This window comes from Diaphorina citri, unplaced genomic scaffold (assembly GCF_000475195.1).
Source record: "Diaphorina citri unplaced genomic scaffold, Diaci psyllid genome assembly version 1.1 scaffold178, whole genome shotgun sequence".
In the NCBI taxonomy this organism is placed as follows: Eukaryota; Metazoa; Arthropoda; class Insecta; order Hemiptera; family Psyllidae; genus Diaphorina; species Diaphorina citri.
Genome location: NW_007377615.1, coordinates 235,196 through 261,905, shown reverse-complemented (window position 1 = coordinate 261,905; position 26,710 = coordinate 235,196). Strand labels below are relative to the sequence as shown.

Genomic DNA, 26,710 nt, shown 5'->3' with positions numbered 1-26,710 from the left:
TGGGACTGGGAACACCTCAGATGAGAACAGGACTGGTTTTATGGTTACTTGAATCACGGTCAGAAACGTCATCGTGATACTTGGGCGGACAGAATTTGCTGATCAGAATATTCGTTATCAAGGAGGCCGAATGCTGATAACTGACGGGGTCAATGGATTAAAATGAAGTTAAACTTCAACTCTACATCGCTTTACAACGCTACAACTACACGAAGTTAGTGCTACAAGTAGTTAATGCTTCAACTAGTCAATAGTCGAGTTTTCGGATATCTATTTCTCCTTTGATAAACATAAGTACGATACGAACAAACCTCATGTACAAATGAACATAATTATGTAGTAGGTGTCAAAAATACAAGCTTTATGAAAAGTCGTCCATAAAGCTCAAACTGCCCTTAGCCTAAGAGCCCAAGACATGACCCCTCCTCTTTCTGAAATTGTTCTTTGTCAAAATAACACAAAATAAAATAAAGTTTTTCCGAAAAACCAACAAACCTACCGACTGTTCCCTATCTTGGCAGCTGAAACAGGTATCTATTTGCAATATCAGGGAATCACCAGATTCAAGGTCGAGATGAACCCGAACTGATTTGCGGTTTTTACACGGAGGAGATAATTATAGCTTCTGCGGTGTTAATTGGTTCTCTTAGCACAGCAAGTAGATTACCATCGAAGTTTTAAAACAGATTGACCACAAAATGTTCATAATTGAAGCCCTTCAGCGTAAATAATTATGAATTATCATATTGATAAGTATGACTAGCATAATAATTGTGTACACCAATATTACCAATTTAATTGGGAAAGGTTCTCAAAAGAAACAAACTCCGATGAATCCCGCTTAACCGAATTTTCACTGGATTTTTCCAGAGTTCAGCAGACGAAAGAACATCAAAGATATCTTTAATCTTATCTTGAATAAATTGTTTACATTCAGGTGGATGTACAATACGCTGACGGTTACAAGATTGCAATGATTTATACTTGCCGTCATGTTTTGTATTTGACGTTGTAAACGATTCTTCGGGGAACGATTCTTGGGTAGTGGTACGTCAGCTGAGATGTTATCAGAAGAAATATGGTTTCCATGAATTCTAATCCACATTATCAATAAGTACCTTATGACGAGGAAGTTTTATTTATGTTTACGCCACATACTTACCCGCAATTAAGGATGTAGGTACTTACCAACAATCAACAGATTTTATTACAATAAGTCTGATTCTAAATCAGTTCAGAATGTTTTGCATCTCAAAACAGGAAAAAATCTCTAGTAAGTTTAAATACTTACTGGAGTTGAAGTCCTATTTACCCCAGGATTTTGTCTTTACGGCAATGATAGCACCGCACCGATGCGATGTTTGGAACTGTAGGAACAAAATAAAGGAATTTTTAACTGTGTTAAGCATATTTAAATGCTTGTCACAAATATCGTTCCTCGATCATTACACCTAGATAAATTTTATGACTTGACATGGACTTAAACCACCAACCTCCAGATCCAAAGTCCAACGCGTTAATAACTGCACCACTGAGGTTGGTTCGAACAAAATACCCAATAAGATATTACAACATACGGTTGATCAATTTGTTAATGTAAAGTTCATTAAATAGTTAGAAGATAGAAGTACCAAAATCTTGATGTAAAAATCGCACACGACCTTATGCCAACTTTAGATTTCCATATGTGGTCTATCGCCATCACAACAATGGAACATTAAAGGAACTTGAACTACTTGAAGTTATGATCTGATTAGTAACACCATGTTTGAACCTTTGGTGTGATCTCTTGGTAATGACATAATTTGGTTTCATCAACCTTGATTGGTATTGACGGAGAATCACTTTGGTGATCTATCTGTATCTGTAATAAGCAGAGAAGTTCAAATGTAAAACATTTGCCTCTGATTCTTTAAAAAATTGCTTATTTTGCCCTGTTTTGAAAAAAAAAAAAAAAAATGCCATATTTTCCCAAAATAAGAGCCATATTGCCATGTTTTTTAGTGCCATATTTTGGAAAAAATAAGTGCCATATTCTCAACTTCTCCGGTAATAAGTAACAAGTTATTAAATAAAACGTTTCATTTGTTCATCTTTTTTTCTTTGGAGATCTAACTCATCCTATTATTACTACTCTAACTCATCCTATTATACGAGTAATCGTCAATAATCTTGAAAATCAATTGAACACTTGAGTATCTCATTAATAGTAGCAATTATCATAAAGCAGGAAAAAATGGGTTTATTATTGTAAGGTCAGTCCACCTGTGAACAAAGTAGGTGAGTTGGTATTAATATTGATTGATAGTTCGTAATCATTTATGCATCAGTCCGTTTGGTTCAGTTTGAGTTATTACAATAAGAAGGTTTCGTTATCCATAGTACTCTGGTGTAATTGTTCTCTAATAATAATGTCGAACCATATTATCACGTTAGATGTTAGTTATGGAATTCAAAATGTTTCAATCCTCAGTATTAAAATTTGTGTTTTTCAGCATACGAGTAGGTTATTGTTTCTCGCCTTCTTTTGAGCTTTTACCATTGAATGCGTGCGTACCTAGTGCGTACCAATATGAAACTTTGAAACTACTTACCTGTTCCAGCTGTTCCTCCTATTAAAGTCCCCGATTTCAGGGCCACACAAGGGAGTCATCTCTTCATTCTTTCACTCTCGTTGACTTAATTTGGCAAGGTCTATGGCTCTTGTGTTGAGAGCTTCAAAACACGTTTCGGTACTTAGATTCTCCACAATGGTGTTGAAATGCGTTCTGTTGGAGATTTGGATCTCTTCATTCTTTCACTCTCGTTGACTTAATTTGGCAAGGTCTATGGCTCTTGTGTTGAGAGCTTCAAAACACGTTTCGGTACTTATATTCTCCACAATGGTGTCGAAATGTGTTCTGTTGGAGATTTGAGTGAGTTGGTATTAATATTGATTGATAGTTCGTAATCATTTATGCATCAGTCCGTTTGGTTCAGTTTGAGTTATTACAATAAGAAGGTTTCGTTATCCATAGTACTCTGGTGTAATTGTTCTCTAATAATAATGTCGAACCATATTATCACGTTAGATGTTAGTTATGGAATTCAAAATGTTTCAATCCTCAGTATTAAAATTTGTGTTTTTCAGCATACGAGTAGGTTATTGTTTCTCGCCTTCTTTTGAGCTTTTACCATTGAATGCGTGCGTACCTAGTGCGTACCAATATGAAACTTTGAAACTACTTACCTGTTCCAGCTGTTCCTCCTATTAAAGTCCCCGATTTCAGGGCCACACAAGGGAGTCATCTCTTCATTCTTTCACTCTCGTTGACTTAATTTGGCAAGGTCTATGGCTCTTGTGTTGAGAGCTTCAAAACACGTTTCGGTACTTAGATTCTCCACAATGGTGTTGAAATGCGTTCTGTTGGAGATTTGGTTGCTCTCGACTTTAAACCTTGCACGATAAAAGTTGCTGAATCAGAGGCATGTTTGGAATACTAAAGCTGTCCTTTGTCATGCTAATCTTGTATCTGACATGCGAACATGGATATATTTCAGCCGGATTGTGTGTAATCTGGAATGGCTCGGATTTGGCATTTCGCAATCTCCCCGGTATTTGGCAAGGTCCGTGACATGTTCGATTGTGTTCGTGGATTTCCTTCAATCCGACAATATCATTTCAAAGTCTGTCTTGTTGATTTTATTTGAGGAATTTTATGGAGGTTGATTTATACTTTGTAAACAAAACGCTAAACAGTTAAAGCTCGTAGATTTATTCCGATTTTAATCTGCACGTGGATTTCCTTCAATCCGACAATATCATTTCAAAGTCTGTCTTGTTGATTTTATTTGAGGAATTTTATGGAGGTTGATTTATACTTGTAAACAAAACGCTAAACAGTTAAAGCTCGTAGATTTATTCCGATTTTAATCCGCGAACCTGTCATTCATTGAGAAAAGGCCAACGTAGCTTTGGAAGAATGGGAACACAATTGAGCATTTGAAACAAATCATTCCAATTCTGTCAGCAATACAGCAATCAATACCTTTGAACATTTCATGATGCTGACCTCATATTGGAAGCCTAGAAACCAATCAATGATTGTAAAACTGATGAGGACCCTTATCAGAAAAGACAGCAATTTAGTATTTGTCCGTGATGTCTATTACTGTAAACACCTCGATTCGGTCAATGACAAGATCGGAATTGTCTTCATCATCGCAACTAGTGCAAGATACCGCTGTGCCGGGGTTATTATGCCAACTTAACCTTAAATTGGGTACAAGGTTTGACACCTGACTGAGAGAATCGGATCTTAACATTCTTAACCCTTGTTTTGATAAAGAGACTTTTAGCTAAATCCCTTTTAAGGATGATTCAGATAAGACACCGTCACGGGATAGGATAGAAATGGTAAAGGAAAACAATAATAAAAGAAGAATATAAGACCCATTTGGAGACTATTGAACAAGAACAGTAATAATGCAACGGATCGAGGCACTAGAAGTAGTCGAAAATGAGAAGAAAGAAAATCTAGAAAAGTAGACATGTGGAAATGGCAAAGAAACTCTAGAGAAGTTCACGCGGAAATGGAAAAACATAAAACCAGCGTTTAGAAACGTAAGCGATTAGAATCTGCACAATTTTGGTTCACAAATAACATTGTCAAACCTCATGTTCACAACAACTTTGCCAAAAGAGGGTTGAAGTGGTAACAATTTTATTTAGTCTTATTATAATTGTTTCGTGAAACGTTTTTATCAATGTTTCCTTCTAATTGATTAGCGCATTAAAATGACTTACGGCTATTCTGTTAGCATGAAATCATGAATGCATTTGGAGTATTTGGAGACTATTGAACAAGAACAGTAATAATGCAACGGATCGAGGCACTAGAAGTAGTCGAAAATGAGAAGAAAGAAAATCTAGAAAAGTAGACATGTGGAAATGGCAAAGAAACTCTAGAGAAGTTGATGTGGAAATTGAAAAAGATAAAACAGGAGCGTTTAGAAACGGAAGCGATTGGAATCTGCACAATTTTGGTTCACAAATAACATTGCAAAACTCCATGTTCACAACAACTTTGCCAAAAGAGGGTTGAAGTGGTAACAATTTTATCTACAGTCTTATTATAATTGTTTCGTGAAACGTTTTTAACAATGTTTCCTTCTAATTGATTAGCGCATTAAAATGACTTAGGGCTATTCTGTTAGCATGAAATCATGAATATGAGTGTAGGCTTGAGATAATGAGAGATTGAAATGAGTTGCAAAAATTTAGTTTGATCTTAATGTTCTTAATAATGTGTTGCCTATGGATGTCTTTTATTGGTTTAAGTCAATGTTACATTTAATTATTTCATGTTGCCTAACTTCGCATTAGATAAGAATCTACAAATTTTGCACTTTGTGCTATGCATTTCGAGTTCTAATTAATCAAGAGATGAATTTGTTTAATATCCATATTTCTTGTTCAATATAATCTACAGTGGAAAGAGAAGAACTCGAAAAAGGCTCTCACGGGAAGGAGCAAACAGGCTTCATTTACATCACTAATAATCGCAGTTACGTGTCTTTTAGAAATGCAAATCTGCAACAGCGAACACAATCGCCAACATTGCACAAAGCAATAAACAAGACATGGAATTTTGATGTTGAGCTCGGTTGTTCAAGTCATGTTACACTTGCAGGTCAAACCAATTTGAAGCAATGCATAAAATGCTGGCACTCCGGGTAAGTTATGGCTCATTATGTTATCTGACATATGATCCGCAATACAGCTTCACCACAATAGCTGCCATTATCGTTTTGTCGATTCTCTGCCATCCAAACTTTCTTCGCATAATGTATTACTACTATACAGGGTAGCTCGATTTACTCAAAAACCGGACGGTTTTCATCTATCAATAACTTGCGATATAAAGTTACTCTGTAATTTTCCATGTACCACTATACATAGATGTAATGCTTTAAAATTGATTTTCATCAGTCCACTTTTAGAAGGTTTCATTCACTTTATTTCATTATCTACTGTTCGCAGCCACTATTCAAACCTCAAACGTCCTGCGTTGATCTACTTATGAAGATCTAAAGGGTTTTAGCGATACAAAATTTTCCACCCAGTATAAGTTTCAATCGAGTTCGAACTGAAGATTCGCAAAATTTCTACACCTGAGACGTTTCTAACTGTATCTAGATGCTTGATGTGTGGAATTCTAGAATTCTTGGCACCAGATCTGCACCGTCATCTACTACACGAAGACTTGCTGAAGTAGTACACAATACTACTATACTTGAGCCCACAATGGTTCAAATCCGAATCCAAGCCTATCAGAGAAAGATTGATCCAAACTTCTCTTGGTAATTTCTAAAACGTTACTAACAGATTACTTCTAAGTAGCAAATCTCTTTTTGCTGATATAGGCTGTTCCCAAATCCCAACTTGGGATTCCTAAAATTTTAGAGAAGTTTCTTGGTTTGACAATCCGCAATACAGCTTCACCACAATAGCTGCCATTATCGTTTTGTCGATTCTCTGCCATCCAAACTTTCTTCGCATAATGTATTACTACAGGGTAGCTCGATCAGTTTACTCAAAACCGGACGGTTTTCATCTATCAATAACTTGCGATATAAAGTTACTCTGTAATTTTCCATGTACCTATGCTATAGATGCAGTGCTTTAGAATTGATTTTCATCAGTCCACTTTGAGAAGGTTTCATTCACTTTATTTCATTATCTACTGTTCGCAGCCACTATTCAAACCTCAAACGTCCGGGTTTTAGCGATACAAAATTTTCCACCCAGTATAAGTTTCAATCGAGTTCGAACTGAAGATTCGCAAAATTTCTACACCTGAGACGTTTCTAACTGTATCTAGATGCTTGATGTGTGGAATTCTAGAATTCTTGGCACCAGATCTGCACCGTCATCTACTACACGAAGACTTGCTGAAGTAGTACACAATACTACTATACTTGAGCCCACAATGGTTCAAATCCGAATCCAAGCCTATCAGAGAAAGATTGATCCAAACTTCTCTTGGTAATTTCTAAAACGTTACTAACAGATTACTTCTAAGTAGCAAATCTCTTTTTGCTGATATAGGATGTTCCCAAATCCCAACTTGGGATTCCTAAAATTTTAGTATGTTAAGCTACACCGAGGAAGGCCAATAAATGGATGGGTGACTTAAACATTATATTGGGAATAAAGGGAGAACGGGCTCTAGTCTTGATTTTAAATCACTACATGAAAGTAAAATCAAAAAATCAAATCAAGAATAATAATAAACTGAATATTAAATAAAATAGGTAGGTACATAAATACTGATTTTCTTTAACCAAGATCAAAAAATTCCCGGAGGGACGGACCCAGCTTGTTCCTCCCTCCCTCCATACATCCACCCCTTTTCTTTTAAGCTTCCCATTTCCTCTTCCCTTTCTCATATATTTTACGGATGGACTCTTCTAATCTCATTCAATGATTCTTTCCTTTCAGAAACTTTCTGAGAAAAATGGTGCGCAAGTTCTAGGGTTTCCCGGGTGTACTTTGATGGATTTAGTCGTACAATCAAGTATTGATCATAAGATTTAATGGGAGATGGGACCTGTGTGCTGGTAGAAGGTATTAGTATTCTATCTTTGTTCATAATCGGTTTTCTATGAACACAAGGAAAGTCCCAATTCCCAATTAGATGTTGAATATTGTTAATTTATGGAAATTAATAAGGAAAATCAAATGAGAAAGCAAAGTACTGAAAAGTCTGTATGTATACGAGTATCTAATAAGTTTACTATGAAATCATCACCATCACATGTGTTTGCCGTGTATAAATCAATATTAATTTGAAAACCAGTGGTTACTGCTTATGAATCAGTTATCAGTAAATGCTTCAAAATCAGAACTCAAGTCCGTAATCAATAATTTCCATTTTCCCGGAAAGAATTGTATGAATCCTTTCATTCCCTTCCCTCCATTGAACTTGGAGGCAAAACAAGGCCCTGGTTGCTTTTCTATACTCAAGTGATATAACGGGGTCCAGTGCGACCGCAAATGTCAACCACCCTATACCGAAAAGACCTGGGGTCAGATCAGTCAGGTGTGTTTGCAATTTCGAATCACCCTATAACGAGAGATGGGTGTGCCTGTTGATCTAATAGGTGTCCATTGTTTGTAATATTGGAACTCGACATACACTGAGTGACATCTGGCAAACTCCGACTATGTTTGCCAATTTCGCCAGAGGATTAGCGAAACTCTGACAAAATATACAAACAGACGAGCTTAGCCAATCCTACTGTGTTGACAACAGGGTAAGCAGATAGGGTATTGACTTAGTTCTGGACAAATAGTTTGGTACAATATTACAAATAGAAATAGATTGTCTAATATTAGCTATTTCAATTTTCAAGACCTTTCAACATCGTCTGACTGTCAAAAGGTTGATTGGATAAACAACCAAAGAAGCAAAACGTATCTACATCGATCTTTTAGCTACCCTTATGATAGTTATGGTGAACATTTCAACTTCCCTGCTTGGCTCTTTTTTAGTTAACTGTTACAGCTTCTTCATCATATCATCATCAATCTCGCTGGCTTTCTCCTATCCTGTCTTCCCTCTCTCTTTCGGGACGATGAGACCTTGGCAGTTTCAGTTCCCTCTATCAATTGATTCCAAATAGATCATTCGGAATAAATGAAGACTCGGTTAAGTTGGTATGCTATAAAGTGTATAAACTATTGAAGATGGGTGAAGTTTATTGAAGTTGAAGACGGTAAATCACTGTTTATCTTGGAAATCTTTGTTGCATAATGGTGGAACGTGACAAGTACTTGGGCTTCCTTCCCATTTGTCCGATTTCATTGTGAAGGTCAGCTAATGAGTATCTGTGAAAAATAATTTATGTTCAAATTCACAAGTGAGCTATAGGCTGTATAGGGATATTTGTACAGGGTAGGCCTGGGAGAAGAATTGAAGATGGGTGAAGTTTATTGAAGTTGAAGACGGTAAATCACTGTTTATCTTGGAAATCTTTGTTGCATAATGGTGGAACGTGACGTGACAATTACTTGGGCTTCCTTCCCATTTGTCCGATTTCATTGTGAAGGTCAGCTAATGAGTATCTGTGAAAAATAATTTATGTTCAAATTCACAAGTGAGCTATAGGCCGTATAGGGATATTTGTACAGGGTAGGCCTGGGAGAAGAAAAAAAGAAAAGGACAATTTTTTAGTAGATTTGCTAATGCTGGGGTTTACCAACTCGGGATTGAGATGAAAAGGGGATTACCCTATACTTAATACCTAGGTTTTAATAACCTCGGATTTAATTCAATCCTGAGACAATCCACGGTGGTGAAACTCAGCCTAAATGAACCGAATCTATTGATGTCTGGATGCAGAAGAAAGGAAGAGATGGTAGGGAGATCCATACATATTTTGCCGCAGAAGAGCAAATTGCATCCTATACTGATTTGGGATTGTATCCTAAAGTTCCTTTACTCGTGGGTGCTCTCTAATTGGATCCCAGGAGGATAGAGTTCCCCTGTATGTTTTGTAGATTAGGAATGGAATGAGTTTTTCTTTCTTGATAATGTATTAGCGTTGTCTCAAATATTACAATAGTTGAGTTATGATTAAATACCTACATGTCCAATATACAGGGTAGACCCACTTGTTATGTATCCAATATTGTCTATACTCTATACCTAATAAATGAGCCAATTCTCTTTCATCTGACTAGACACATGAGGTGTACGAGTATTTTCCTCTCGGAAAGGGAAACTGATCACTAGTGCTCAGTTTCCAAAAGCTAGACCTTCGGTGGTTGGTATTAAAGCGCCATCCTCGCATAAAGATAAGTGGGTCTAGTGTCATTGATGTTATACTCGGTGAGAATTTTAAGTTGTACACTCAAGTATCTGAAATATGTGCATCTCTAATGTGGTAGTTTTTGACTCTCAAGTTCAATGGTTAGAAGTTGTTTGGTTGATTTTATCGGTGAATTATTGTTCTTATAGCGAACGTTCCTTATAGAATTGTTGTTATTCTTTTATTTGCTTAAGTTGTGTAAGTGTTGCTAGAGCCAGAGTCCATCACTAAAATCTGTTTGGTCAAGAACTCTGAAACTCCCTTTTTCCTCCCTCCCTCCATACATCCACCCCTTTTCTTTTAAGCTTCCCATTTCCTCTTCCCCTTCTCATATATTTTACGGATGGACTCTTCTAATCTCATTGAATGATTCTTTCCTTTCAGAAACTTTCTGAGAAAAATGGTGCGAAAATTCCAGGGTTTCCCGGGTGTACTGTGATGGATTTAGTCGTACAATCAAGTATTGATCATAAGATTTAATGGGAGATGGGACCTGTGTGCTAGTAGATAAGGTATTAGTATTCTATCTTTGTTCATAATCGGTTTTCTATGAACACAAGGAAAGTCCCAATTCCCAATTAGATGTTGAATTAAATTGTTAATTTATGGAAATTAATAAGGAAAATCAATGAGAAAGCAAAGTACTGAAAAGTCTGTATGTATACGAGTATCTAATAAGTTTATTATGAAATCATCACCATCACATGTGTTTGCCGTGTATAAATCAATATTAATTTGAAAACCAGTGGTTACTGCTTATGAATCAGTTATCAGTAAATGCTTCAAAATCAGAACTCAAGTCCGTAATCAATAATTTCCATTTTCCCGGAAAGAATTGTATGAATCCTTTCATTCCCTTCCCTCCATTGAACTTGGAGGCAAAACAAGGCCCTGGTTACTTTTCTATACTCAAGTGATATAACGGGGTCCAGTGCGTCCGCAAATGTCAACCACCCTATACCGAAAAGACCTGGGGTCAGATCAGTCAGGTGTGTTTGCAATTTCGAATCACCCTATAACGAGAGATGGGTGTGCCTGTTGATCTAATAGGTGTCCATTGTTTGTAATATTGGAACTCGACATACACTGAGTGACATCTGGCAAACTCCGACTATGTTTGCCAATTTCGCCAGAGGATTAGCGAAACTCTGACAAAATATACAAACAGACGAGCTTAGCCAATCCTACTGTGTTGACAACAGGCTAAGCAGATAGGGTATTGACTTAGTTCTGGACAAATAGTTTGGTACAATATTACAAACAGAAATAGATTGTCTAATATTAGCTATTTCAATTTTCAAGACCTTTCAACATCGTCTGACTGTCAAAAGGTTGATTGGATAAACAACCAAAGAAGCAAAACGTATCTACATCGATCTTTTAGCTACCCTTATGATAGTTATGGTGAACATTTCTATATTCCAGACTACCAGTACTCGTGAGGCTCCAACTGAAAATATTGGCTGACAAACCCAAGCTGTTCCCGGCAGTAACAAACAAAGTCATAATAACCAACATCCGACCTTAAGAAGAAGAAAGAAGAAGAACCAGATAGGCACCTCAATAAAAAGAAAAAGTGCACCTAAATCGAGAGTCTTATGTCCGATATTGTCCGCCTCATGAGGACACACTACGGGATGGGCATGCTATGACACAGATCCGCAAATAAATCTGAGATAATAGAGCCGCGTGCCAACTTTCTACACACCAACCCACGCCACTAGCTAACAGTTGTGATTTTATTCGCCATTTAATTCAAAACAGTTACAGACTGTGTAGCATACAGACGACTGATCCAGTTTTGAGCCGATATAAAACACCTGATATGTTTTATCTCAGTGGAACACCTTGAAATAGGAAAATACCACTATGTCCCGCCCGGTTATTGGTTTAACCCTTCGCCCAATGGTAATGACTAATGACAGGAAAATTTGCCGGTGGTAATTGAAGCACTTATGAGTTTCTGGTGGGGCAATATCAATATAGTGGCAGCGATATTATGGCATTGCTATTCGTAGCAAGGATTTTCTTCTGAAAAAGAATTGTCCGTGTGGGTGGGCATTACTTCAGGCTAATTATTAATGATAGCTAATACAAATACTTCCTAATAAAATGGAAAACTTGTAAATAGATCGTGCCAAGACGTTGATTCTTGTGTCGAACTCTTGACGTTCGCGCGCCTCTCGGCATACTTCATTTCTCGGAAAAGTCTACTTCAGGCGGTATTCAAACCCACTGTAGTCCTCCTGACTTTGCAGTCAATGAGGCTGACCACTAACCATTAGGTGTTCATACAAACAACGTCTAAAGGTGTGTTCAAACATGATCGTCCAGCCGTCGATCCACGAAGTGAATGTTGTCGAGGCAGTGTGAAACTGAACGGTTCAGTCGACTATGTGTGGACACCTTTACTCCACAGTCAATTTGGCTGACCATTAGATAGTCGGGACTGCTGATGAGGGCTAGTTTGTCCATCTGTCCTAGTTTGCCCTTGATGCAAATCTTTCTCATTGTGCTGAACTAATTCCCTATTTTCCTTTAAAACAGGAGAAATGAGCTTTAGAAAAGGGAAAATCATCTTAGTTTCTGAAATACGACTATGACTATACTATTTGATTCATAGATTCGTATAAGCTTAACCCAACTTTTAAGACTGTTTGCCCCTACACCTAAGCCTCAGAGTGGGCTTTTTGTGTACGGAGTCAAGCATACTATGGGATTTGGAAATGATCCTTAACGTGGTAAAAGAGTATGACACTTATTTGAGTGACACCCTGTAAGCAGCAATTGTGTCTAATTTGAGCCGTGCAGTACCAATTAGCACCACAACGCCGCGTTGTGTTTGATTTACGACCTACGAGTGGCTTTGATTATAGAAAACGTGCAATATTGATTTAGGCTTGATTTTCGCTCAGGTTGACAAGTACCCCGCCTATCGGCTGAACTAATTCCCTATTTTCCTTTAAAACAGGAGAAATGAGCTTTAGAAAAGGGAAAATCATCTTAGTTTCTGAAATACGACTATGCTATGACTATACTATTTGATTCATAGATTCGTATAAGCTTAACACAACTTTTAGGACTGTTTGCCCCTACATCTAAGCCTCAGAGTGGGCTTTTTTGTGTACGGAGTCAAGCATACTATGGGATTTATTGGAAATGATCCTTAACGTGGTGAAAGAGTATGACACTTATTTGAGTGACACCCTGTAAGCAGCAATTGTGTCTAATTTGAGCCGTGCAGTACCAATTAGCACCACAACGCCGCGTTGTGTTTGATTTACGACCTACGAGTGGCTTTGATTATAGAAAACGTGTAATATTGATTTAGGCTTGATTTTCGCTCAGGTTGACAAGTACCCCGCCTATCTCATCTGACTAGACACATGAGGTGTACGAGTATTTTCCTCTCGGAAAGGGAAACTGATCACTAGTGCTCAGTTTCCAAAAGCTAGACCTCCGGTGGTTGGTATTAAAGCGCCATCTTGGATTTTTTTATGGTTTCGTTTACACACCACCTAGTGGCTGAACTAATTCCCTATTTTCCTTTAAAACAGGAGAAATGAGCTTTAGAAAAGGGAAAATCATCTTAGTTTCTGAAATACGACTATGACTATACTATTTGATTCATAGATTCGTATAAGCTTAACCCAACTTTTAAGACTGTTTGCCCCTACACCTAAGCCTCAGAGTGGGCTTTTTGTGTACGGAGTCAAGCATACTATGGGATTTGGAAATGATCCTTAACGTGGTAAAAGAGTATGACACTTATTTGAGTGACACCCTGTAAGCAGCAATTGTGTCTAATTTGAGCCGTGCAGTACCAATTAGCACCACAACGCCGCGTTGTGTTTGATTTACGACCTACGAGTGGCTTTGATTATAGAAAACGTGCAATATTGATTTAGGCTTGATTTTCGCTCAGGTTGACAAGTACCCCGCCTATCGGCCCATTATCAGGGAACAATCGGTCGATTGTTCTGCTTGTTGTAATGAAAGCGTTTTCTAACGTGATAATGTTGTCCCATGAGAATATCTTCTTACTAGCCGTATGCTTGTATGACTTTTCGTACTTGGATCAGCCACTCACTATCAGGTACACCTGACAGGCGGACCTGATTAGGTCTACCTGACAATGAGTGGCTGGCCTTACGAGCGACTCACGTAAAGGGACTTTTCAGTCCTATTCGGGCAGGACAAACAGCGTAGAGTCTATTAGTCTCTTCTATCCATACACTTTTCCTCGTTTTGGTAGGTTAATGACATTCAGAGTCACGTGCCCCTTTAAAATAAATAAAGAAAAATAATCTTCCTTTTGATGACATTGTATTTGCTACAAAAACCCATCCAGGAAGACTTGGTTGGAATGAAAACACATAAATCTTGGTACTAACAAAAGACAAAACCTCTAGGGATAACCAAACACTTGTAAGTAAGGTAACTTGTTAAGTTGTAACCCCTTCCTCATGTATTTTGTCATAAGATTGATATATGACCCGGCATAGACACCTATTACTGTTATCCTGATATCTACTCATGGTAGGAGCTCGAAGTTAGTTTTGTACTTTTAGTGTAGTAAAGTAGAAGGTAGATTACTTTTAGTGTGATGGCTTTGAGTATTGTTTCCGTAAACATTCTAAATTGCCTATCAGCATATGTAATCTCTTAAGAGGACCACCAATACGGAAAGTGGCTTGAAGTTTCAGACGCAACTGACGGTAGATCGTAAAAGTTTTAATTGTCTTCTGGTAGACATTAGAATGTAATAGCTTTATCCATTATTACGAGATACTTGCTATGTGTACTCTGCTAGAGAAGTTACTGCATTTACTACAAACGACCGAAGCAAGTACTAGATTTAAAATGCTTCTTGAGAATCTTAAATAACGTAGGTATACACTGTCCTGAAATACGTACACACTAACACGTCCTTTGATGTTACTGGTGTGTCCACACATAGTGGACCGACTGTCGATCGATGTCGACTGAACCGTACACACTTCCTCGATAACATAGATTCACCTCGTCGATCGACGGCCGGTCGACTATGTAGCCGCAGCTTTACATTATATGGGTTCCAGTCGATGTCGATTGACTGTAGTGTGGACGCACCTTAACGAGTAGCTTGTTATAGGGTACAAACCAGAAATCAGAACAGCCACTTGAAAAACACTACTTTCATTATGAACCAATGTCATTTTGGTCTTGAAAAGGAACTTTTTACTACACGGTGTATTCTCTCAAAAGTTCATTAGGTGAAAGATTTGTTTACATAAGTTGATATGCTACATTGTAATGATATGCTGTAAAGGTCACTAAAAGGCCACGTCTGAGAATGTTGTGTCAGGAGCTTTTGTATGTGAACTTTTGGTCTTTTGTACATTTTGTGAAACCTTCATTACAATGATTTACTTAACGCTCATATTGTAACTTTGTAACTATTTAGTTCTGATTGTTCTGGTGGCACTAATTATGACTGAACATTCTAGGAATGGTTTCACAATCTCATCAGCCCGAGAAAAAAAAGAGCTTCTACATTAATGAGTTTGCTCCTTCTACATTGTTGCACCAAATTTCCCACTCATTCGGACCATTCGATAACCAGGAAATCCAGGAATAACCAGGGCTCTTTGCCAGATCACAGGAAACAAAGCCTCTGTCTCGAGAATCTCTCTAGGTCTCTAAGTCATGCCTATTCTTGCGAATAGTGATGCTATTAGATCTACTCGGGCGGGAAGATTTCCAACAATATCCAACAAAGATCAGAAACCAGCTCTTTTTATTGGAAACTTTAAAGATTCATTCTTCCATTTAACTAATACATAATATACCTACCATCACGAGTATTTAAAATATATATAGAACAAGAGATAAGTATATAAATGACGTTTGTATGCGAACAATAGGGTGCTTGTAAGAAAACACTAGGTATGCTCACTAAAAAGATCTTCACGAATTCTAACTTCTCGAGAAACTCAATGCTTTGGTGACAAATTCATGAAACTTGCTCAGCGAAAGAAGAGCCGCTTTTGCAACGGAGAAGTTGCTGCTCTAGGAAATAGGTAAACAAAATAAACACAATGGAAGGAGAAACTTTATTCGCATACCTACAGTTTTGATTATAGCTCCCTAGCACCCATAATCAACTGGAAACACACTACATGACTTAAACCCAAGTTATGTACTGACGATAAAAATATGCACGGAAAGAAGATAGAAGGAAGAAGAAATGAAGACGATCTGGCACAGAGTAGAATGGAGGGAATCACATGGAACAGATGTCAAGGTCACGGCAGACCTTCCCAAGGTCAAACTTTCAGCAAGAGATTCAAGAGATGACGAAAGAAAAAGGACTCAATAAAGAATAGGAAGATGAAGAAGAACAGGAAGAAAAAGGATTTGATAAAGGAAGATGAAGAGGAGCTCAACAAAGGACTATCTGTAGTTGGTTCAATAACTTTCAATACTGCTTCTGGAACGATTCTAGAATCTAATGAAGTGAGACTGGGAAGTAATAATAAAGTCTCACAACAAATTAAAATCATGAAAAATTTCTAGAAAGAAATAAAATTGCATTATTGCACCAACGTAAAACCAAACCTTCGCAACACCAAAGATTTTCAGAAACGCATTTATCTCACATTCATTTCTCATTGACGGAGAAGAAATAAAACGAAGATGTTTTGCCTGGATCTGCCCGGGGCAAATTGATTCAGAAACAAAAAACATTAAAATACCGGAGAGAGGTACTGTGTTATCACAAGGAGCTTACAGTGTGTAGAAGGCCCTATCGTTTAGTGACTAACATTCAGCAGTCAGTTGTCTGGTAAGAATTTGTTTTCTCAGCTGTCTAGTGAGTGTTTTACTTGTGAGGTCTTCCTTAAAACATGACCGTCAGGACTCTATTGTCCCTATTTCTCCTTACTGTTCTGCAAAAGGTACTGAAAAAAATAGATTGGCAGAGACGAGGACAGTTTTCTCCTTGTCTCTTTTCAGTCTTCCCACTCTTCCCACTCTTCTTACTTGCATAATGGAATTTATTGGGGTATTAGTTTTGATCCGAGGAAATTGAGGCAATGTTCTTTGATCCTAGGGAAAATTTTCCGTGTTATATTGGTACAATCTTTTCCCAATGAATATGAATCGATTTTCTTTCTTTGTTTCCAACGATAGGACTAGAGGTGTTAGCTTTGTTGTTTAGATTTTAGATCAATTCTTCCTAATCCAATAAATAATCAGACGATGAGGTGAAAAACCTACATCGCCATTGCCCGGAGGAAAATTCCTGTGTGAAAAACAACAATGATATGCCTTACCTTGTATGCCGACATGGGTACCTTATATTAGATAATAGCTGCTCTGTGTCGATTAATAAGTTCTTTGTAATTCGGGTGACTCATTTCTAGATTTCTACGCTGCAGCGCTGCTTGTAAACACTGAACTGGTTGTGATGGTCTCCAAAACAACAACTGTTCGGAGTAGCCGTCAATAATGCCATCATGGCGAGGATGGTTGCCAATGTTCGAAACAAAGAGACACACGAAGAAGATGCTGCTTGTATAAAGCTGTAGGTCTTCGCATGTTGGAGATCCATTTTGTTAGCAACCTTGTCGTTTTGAAGTATGTAGCTCGTAGCTCCGACATGGTCCACATCTGGCAGGGTGCACTCCGCTCTAACCAACAGCCCATAAGTAATATCTAAACATTCTAAACCCGATATATTCCAGACTACCAGTACTCGTGAGGCTCCAACTGAAAATATTGGCTGACAAACCCAAGCTGTTCCCGGCAGTAACAAACAAAGTCATAATAACCAACATCCGACCTTAAGAAGAAGAAAGAAGAAGAACCAGATAGGCACCTCAATAAAAAGAAAAAGTGCACCTAAATCGAGAGTCTTATGTCCGATATTGTCCGCCTCATGAGGACACACTACGGGATGGGCATGCTATGACACAGATCCGCAAATAAATCTGAGATAATAGAGCCGCGTGCCAACTTTCTACACACCAACCCACGCCACTAGCTAACAGTTGTGATTTTATTCGCCATTTAATTCAAAACAGTTACAGACTGTGTAGCATACAGACGACTGATCCAGTTTTGAGCCGATATAAAACACCTGATATGTTTTATCTCAGTGGAACACCTTGAAATAGGAAAATACCACTATGTCCCGCCCGGTTATTGGTTTAACCCTTCGCCCAATGGTAATGACTAATGACAGGAAAATTTGCCGGTGGTAATTGAAGCACTTATGAGTTTCTGGTGGGGCAATATCAATATAGTGGCAGCGATATTATGGCATTGCTATTCGTAGCAAGGATTTTCTTCTGAAAAAGAATTGTCCGTGTGGGTGGGCATTACTTCAGGCTAATTATTAATGATAGCTAATACAAATACTTCCTAATAAAATGGAAAACTTGTAAATAGATCGTGCCAAGACGTTGATTCTTGTGTCGAACTCTTGACGTTCGCGCGCCTCTCGGCATACTTTATTTCTCGGAAAAGTCTACTTCAGGCGGTATTCAAACCCACTGTAGTCCTCCTGACTTTGCAGTCAATAAGGCTGACCACTAACCATTAGGTGTTGATACAAACAACGTCTAAAGGTGTGTTCAAACATGATCGTCCGGCTGTCGATCCACGAAGTGAATGTTGTCGAGGCAGTGTGGACGGTTCAGTCGACATCGATCGACGGCCGGTCGACTATGTGTGGACACCTTTACTCCACAGTCAATTTGGCTGACCATTAGATAGTCTGGACTGCTGATGAGGGCTAGTTTGTCCATCTGTCCTAGTTTGCCCTTGATGCAAATCTTTCTCATTGAACGGTGACAGGTCTGGGAAAAACCTTTCATTCAGATTTTTCACTGAATTTTAAAGGGTGTTGGTTGCTATTGTTTGGAATTTTTTGATCCAATCTTTTATTCTTATCTGGTAGTCTGGTACCCATTTGCTGAGGATATTCTTCTTAATATTCTTTTTAATCGGCTTCTGTGGTAGTGGTTAAGACGCTCGCCTGGTAATTAGGAAGGCGTGTGTTCAATCCCAGACGAGGCCAAAATAATGGCTAGAGGTGACCCATGTATGTAGATGGTTTTGGTATTTTGGTACATCACATATTACCATTCAAGTATTAGCCTCGCATAATCTACCACTGAACGTCTGATAATATAAACATACCTAACCAAAAGATCTGTCTCGGGCGGTCTAACCACAGGCATCACAAGTGGTTATGACCCGCGACCTTCGACTCTTTCTGGTGTTTGCCCGGCGGGCACTAACCAGTTTTGGCACTGGGCACGTTATTCTTGAACCCAATTTCAATTGAGAGGCAAAAAAAGATTGCAAGATCACCTCAAGTTAGATCAATGTACCTTGATAGTGTTTGTTTGTGTTTGCAATGGTTTGTTGATATTGTGGACTATGATGTAGGTTTGTAGTACCTACCACTTCTGTCGGACAGGTGGTCACTTTTTTCCTCGTTTGCTACGAGAGCGTGAATGAATACAGCAGTGATTCAGTGTTCTAATTTCTGCAGTAATGAACATCAATGAAGTAGAAAATTTGAAAGTTTCCCATGTTGAAGCGGCGAACACAAAAGCCCTTTCTACCTGGAAATCCTGATTGGCAATGCTTTCACTATCAACCTAAAGGTGTGTCGTGAATGCATCTCAGCTTTCTCTTTCACCGCAAGTTCAATGCTAAACAATTTTCACGTGCCCAAGTAAATACCACTGATAGTACATATTACATACTAATATTACTGATAGTGCTTATTGGATTACCTGACCGCAAGGCAAATGTCAGGGTCGCGGTGAAAATTTTACACTGACCTTGGACTTGTACGTCAAGTTGCAGCAAAAACTGTGCTGCATTATGGTGCACCGCCCGTGACTAGTTAATAAGAGGGTACAAATTGTGCATAATGAGATTTTAGCTCGTTAACTCGTCAGACAAATATAAATTGCTGCTAGTTATGGAGGGGTATGTTTACTGTCCAGTCTCTGCGGTGTGTGTCTACCTAGCTAACAGGCCCCTAGTCAGGACTTTATTGAGGAGGAAGATCCAAACAGTGATGTACCAGGGGGATTCTTTATCTATTCATACACACTTACACAGTAAACCCACTCCGAGGCTTAGGTGTAGGGGCAAACAGCCCTAAAGGATAGGTTAAGCCTCTAAGAATCTACCAAGGAGGGAGTGGATGCTTGAAATTTTCGGAGTCCTCCCCATAGTAAAGGAGCAAAAATAAATCCCGAGGGGGAAGGGGGGGGTTGGGCCCCTCGCACCTAAAAAAGGCCCTGCCATGGGTGGAAAATCAGAAACTTTTCCATACAACCTGATTGATTATTATCTACTCAAATTTGTCTGTCAGTACCCATGTAGTTATTAGTTAGTTAGTATTACACAGGGTTGTGAGTTCACATTTTATTTAGCCCTGAACTACAATGTCTTGCAGCTCCGGGAAACTTTGCATCTTCCAAGAGCGGCGGTGGAACACAATAAAAACGGCGGTGGAACACTCAAAAAACGGCGGTGGAACACTCATCTTAAAAAAAAAAAAACACGTAGTACTAAAGGTTATAGCTACCTAGGTATTGTATAGCTATAGGTTATAGCTAAATACCTAGTTATATTATAGGTACATAGATATAGTAAAATAGTATAGTCATAGGTTATAGCTACCTGGGTATTCACACACAGAAGTACATATCATAGCATTATTATTACTCGGACTTATGTTTCCTTCGGAAGAGAGTTCAATTTCATATTAGAAACAAATTGAATTCACGTTTCTGATGCACAATTTGATTGGCGTTCACGTTCTTTCGCACGTGAAACTCGTGATGCTTGACGTAAACCCAGTGAACCGTGAGCACAAGATTTGGTTGTCACGTCACATGGCTATCACGTCACATGGGGGTTAGATTTCGATCTAGGTGTGACTGGAATCTGGATTACGTGTTATTGGTCGTCTTGGATTACTGCTGATGTTCATGGAGTAATTGCGCCCAGTGGTGCAAAGAACTGAATGGAATAGGAAACCTTGTTTACCTTAGTTGAATGAGACTAAAAAGTCCCTTTACCCCAGCAGTCTAAAGGCAGTCCTTAAGTCCCAAAGCTCTAAGGATCACTCACAGCACCATGATGAACGGTTGTCTGACTAAAATACATGTCCCGTCACTAAAAAAAGTTGGACATTATACAGTGACGTTTATCAAGGGGTAACATTTAGTCAGGCCCCCCTCGAGCTTCATTTTTGCTCCTCTACTATGGGGCGGACTCCGAAATTTTTTCCACCTTAACTTCTCTTATTACACATATTTCTGGACATGGTCTTCACTTGACTGGAGTCTTCACTTGACTCCAGACATGGTCTTCACTTGACTGGAGTGACCATGTCCAGAAATATGTATGATAGTGTACTTGACCATTATCTCAAACTAAACAAAATTCTCTTATTACTCTAGCAACATTTTAGGTTGGCCTTACTTTATATGCGTAAGGGCTACTTAAGGCCAACCAGGGATATTGTTAGGGCACATGCCTTCCCTAAGACTCGAACCCGTAGTCTGTGTACTCTACCTCTAATTTCTTCATTTTCTTCTCTCATTTCAGATGCTCCTTACGATGGGTGGATAATGGTCTGCGGGTTCCTGATCGCCATGGTTCTAGTCGCTTTTATTATTATTCTGGTCGCTTTTACTATAAGGTAAGTTGTCCTGGGAGTGGAGATGTGTAAAATGTGAGTTCTAAAAAGAACTACCTACTTTTTCAGTGGATTACTCAATCAATGAATCAGATCCTAACTCCCTACAGAGGGAGTGAAAAGTGTGTTATATGTTTCAGGATCTCACTTATTGACTGGGAGTTCAAGAGTAAGCTACAGCTCCTGTTTGAGGATCTGACTTGCTGATTGAGTAGTTCACTGAAAAGAGTTCTTTTTACAGCTCACTCATTTTTTAGACATCTATACTTTCTGGGTTTAATATATCTTGAGGCCATTGATGTCTGCAAATAATCGTACGATTATTAGATGTTTTCGGTCTCTTAGTCTTCAAAATCTTGAAATATTTAAATCGGAATCAGCACTCGGAAATGATACAAGTAAGTAGGAGAACACTTCGAGTCCAAGGAATGTAACCGCAAAGGGTGCCTATTTTTCGAACTATAATCTTCTCGGATCACCGAAATGAGTTGTGGAAACATCCAAAGAGCCAAAACATATGAAGTACGAGTATATGTCTTTTTTTCTGCAAAAACCATTAATGTAATGGCAAAAACACACCCATAGACATAGTAGGTACCTACGTTTCGGTACATACCTTCTTCGTAGATTCTACGTAGCTTTATCTCAGAAATGATACTACTAGCGCACTCTATGCGGCAGAAGTAAAACCATCTACAATCTTTCGATTAATGTCCACCATACTGCATATTCGCGAGTTACAAGGGGGTTTCTTTTCAAGTACTGCGTGTTGCTTACTTTGAAGGCGAACAAGTTAATACCAGGGGCTTTAAAGATAATGGATATTGATTGTAGTCATTATGATGCGACGGGACATCTGAAGTTCCCTACTTTTCGATTTTATTAAAGAGTTGTACTATAATGGTCTGCGGGTTGTACTAGATGGGTACCGCCGAATAAATCCTAAAGATTTATTTAATATTTCAAGCAACTCTAGGGTCTAAAAGTAGCCTTATTATCGTAAAACGCAGTGTAAATATCTTGTAACCCCCAAAACAAGAAAAATTGTTAAATATATCGATATATCGGCGATATATCGATATATTTCCCCCGATATATCGATATCGATATATTTAAGGGGCCGATATATCGATATATCGATATATTTGCAACTCATTTACATCCCTAGAGTAAGCTACAGCTCCTGTTTGAGGATCTGACTTGCTGATTGAGTAGTTCACTGAAAAGAGCAGTTCTTTTTACAACTCACTCATTTTTTACACATCTATACTTCTGGGTTTAATATATCTTGAGGCCATTGATCTCTACAAATAATCGTACGATTATTAGATGTTTTCGGTCTCTTAGTCTTCAAAATCTTGAAATATTTAAATAATAATAATAAATATTTTACACAGTTAAAACCTTTCAAACTCAGGGAGCTAATTTCAAGCACTCCAATTCTGACAGTCACCATGGCTGGCACAGTTCACTAATGATGATATTACGATGACTCAATGGAACTCCAAAATCAAAATGTTTGCCAAAAAAACATACTTAAAAGAAGATGTAAAATCTGAATCCAGAGTGTGTCGTTGTACTTTTTTTAATTCCAAGTCACTTTCTTCTCCTCCTAAAAGAAGATGTAAAATCTGAATCCAGAGTGTGTCGTTGTACTTTTTTTAATTCCAAGTCACTTTCTTCTCCTCCTCCTCCTCCTTCCTCCTCCTTCTTCCTCCTCCTTCTCCTCTTCTTCTTTCACCTCCTCCTCCTTCTCCCTCCCAGCTTGTTAATTTTCTGGAGCACCCCATTATTCCCATTAGTTACATTAGTCGCAGTGACGTTATGGCGTGAGGTATCCCAGTATTCCCTGTTTTCGCCCACTTTGCCAGCCTCAATTTTGCCAGACTCGTTGGTGACATTAAATATCGTTATTCGGGGCTCCATGTTAATCCTGGCTAGCCCTATGGGTGGATTATTCCCTGTTTTCGCCCACTTTGCCAGCCTCAATTTTGCCAGACTCGTTGGTGACATTAAATATCGTTATTCGGGGCTCCATGTTAACCCTGGCTAGCCCTATGGGTGGAATTATTCGCTAGATTCAGAGATTCGGTGTAGCTATGATGGGATTTGTGAGTGATCATTTTTTGAACCAGGAAAAAGATAGGTACTTGGACTTCAATCAAGCAAGAGTAAGCACTTGAGGTAAGCAACTTTAGGAGTTTGCACCTCAGACAAGCAACCTTATGAGTTTGTGTTGTTAGCGCGGTGGATTTCGGATCTCAAGGTTGATTGGAGTCCAAGACACGTCATAAAATGTACTTGAGTTCATCAAGGAGCTTTTGGCAATCAGCTATGCTAGATACAAGTGAACTGATACTGGATTGTATATTTTTCGAAAGTTAATAATAACTTCCTCTAAGCAAGATTCGTAGAAGCTTAACCCATCCTTTATTGCTGTTTAGCCCCTACACCTAAGCCTCAGATTGGGCTTTTTGTGTATGATAAAAAGTATCCAATTTATGGGGCAAGAGTGTCTTCTGTTTCATTCATCCAATGAACTGTTACACTGTGTGTTAATTTCTCATTTCGCAAGATTGAACACGACCCTCTTCTGCGAATTGTGTGTTTTTTTTAACAGACACCGAGGCGAATACAATAGTCCGTCCCTTATACCTTTTTATTACTATTGTAATAATAAAGGAAGGACGGACTAAAAAGCTGTGTCCACACATAGTCGACGGGGACACAGCTAGAGTTCCAAGACCAATTTGGAAGATGTGTCTGCAGATACAAAAGACAAGGTTATTTGTTTTTGTTTTTGTACAAGCGAAAGAGATCAGCAGAACTTGATAGTTTGCTGTTATCTGTTGTTGAGGGAGTTGAGTGACCAGAACATCTTCAGTTCAGAAAAGATGAGGGACACATCTTCAACTCGGGCAAGTTTTAGTACACATGCTATAATATTTGTCTGCAGATTTTCTGTGAACCCAAACTTGCCGTACACATGTACGATCTGTTGAAAAAAAAGCTGTGTCCACACATAGTCGATGGCCGTCCACATAGTTGACGGAGACACAGCCTACAAAAAGACACAGTTGACGATGCCTGCAGATACAAAAGACAAGGTTATTTGTTTTTGTACAAGCGACAGAGATCAGCATCAGAAGTTGATAGTTTGCTGTTATCTGTTGTTGAGGGGGTTGATTTTCTTTGATTGGGAAGAGTGTGCGGCTCAGGTTTAGTTTCCTTAGCACATAGAACCAACCATCTTGAGGACGAGTCAACTTGTTTTTAGTGTATCTGCTATATCAAGTTTCTGAGATTAGATATCAAATCAAGTGCATTGAGTAGATATTTTGAGATTTATTTCTTTCCTGTCCGTCTTTTGGGATTTATTCTTCTAGAAATTTGTCTCCACTTGTAACTAGGATATGAGTTGACGCTTGACTGTACTCACTGTTGAGGTATTCATGAAAGTTTGCGTAGAAATTAGAAAAGAGGAAAGCCCTCTTTTGAAGTCCTATAGTTTTTGGTGAGTTGGTGTCTCTCGCTTCTCTGGGTCTCAGATTCTCAGAAGTTACATACAAGAAAATATACAAGTACAAAATAATATTTATAAGAGATTCGGTAATAAACATGAGTGTAGAACAATGACGTGCGTCATTTTATTGGTGTCTTTTCTTGGCATCGGAAATTTATGAGACCTACAGACTTATGAGAGCACCCCGAAAATTAATTTTGTTTTCTGGGATAGATTTATCGCCTCTTGGTGTTGTTGAAGTTGAAATTTGATGTGGACAAGATGAACGGGTGTCTAAAAAATTCTGAAACATTCAGAATATTTAAATCAGTGTAGTACTTGTGTTGGTTGTTGTTGTTGTCCAAGTCAAACGAAATCAAACTAATGTAGTTGGCAGTCCCAGGAATTCTTCCACATCAATTGGTTTAAGCCCTAAGTCCTGTGTTCGTTTAGAAGGCTTCTATTTTTCTCTTGCCAATTTCAGCTTTCCTGAATATTTTAGGTGTGCAAGGCCGGACAAATTTGGTTGCAACCTTTATGTGACAGCCATACCTATAAGATGATTTTCATTGACTTTTGTACTTTCTTTCGACTTTGTTCGAGAACTTTCCTCACCTCCCCATGGTTCGTATCAGTTCACCTCAGAATCTGAAGAGATAAAACCTCGGAAAAAAAATTGAAAATTGCCCTCACTCGGTGAAAACGTTGGGAGTCAAAGGCCTTGCCTGAACACACCTTTTGTTCTGACCCACAGGAATACTATTTCCTTTATCAATAAACACCTTAACCTTAACTAAAATAGCATTGAGATAAACACGGTTGTTTGTTTACACTTTACACCGTTCTCTGTTATATTTTCGATTGTGAATTAGTTGGAATCTAAGTCATATTGGTGATGCTTTTGTGAATCGAATTTTACAATAACATTACGTGTATTTGTTTTGCACTTACAGCGTGTTTTTGTTTAGTCTAAGGTGTTTACAAGTGAAAAGTTTCCACTCGTATCTCGACAGTTTGCTAGCAACTGTACACTTAAGTATGTAGAATCTTTATTCAGTAAATAAGTGGTGTTATTTTAACTTTGAGTGATTATCTTTCTAAGACAAGGTGGCACCAAATTGCAAAGACAGTACGTCAAAGGTACACAGTCAGTTTGGATAAATGCATAAAATCAAATTATCTAGCTGAGCTGAAGAAACCAAGCTACCTACCCTCTCTGAAGTAAATTACAAAACATGTTGGTATTTTTATGAAATGTTTATTTAATTAAATCATAATTAACCAACATCACACTGTTTTAGTTTCCCAACTTCCTAATTTAAATCAAATTTAGCTAAATGCTTGGTTTTAGTTGATGAAGAAATTATTTTTAATCGTTCATTTTGTAGAAACGTAGTTTTCATTGTTCTAATTCGGGGTGAAGTTTAAAATAACAAAAACACAACTTGACTGATGTGATAAATATAAATACATATTGTACCTAAATTTAACTGAACAAAGGCAACGAATTTACGTCAAGTCGTGAACTATGTAAATAAAGTAAATGAGTAAATCAAGTGTGTAATGAAAATGCTGAAAGGTTGTTCATATTCAGTTTATGTCTATGTCTAGGGACAGATCATAATTAATTATTTTTC

The 26,710-nt window shown here is 38.2% G+C and overlaps 1 protein-coding gene across 1 annotated transcript in view; it reads left to right on the top strand.

Annotated features, from left to right (window-relative positions):
* The window catches only part of LOC103505491, a 136,513-nt gene that overhangs the window by 19,689 nt on the left and 90,114 nt on the right, over nucleotides 1-26,710 (top strand). The window contains exon 4 of the mRNA XM_008469825.2: nucleotides 21,481-21,574. Within this exon, the coding sequence (XP_008468047.2) occupies nucleotides 21,481-21,574 (94 nt within the window). The remainder of the gene's footprint in view (nucleotides 1-21,480; nucleotides 21,575-26,710) is intronic.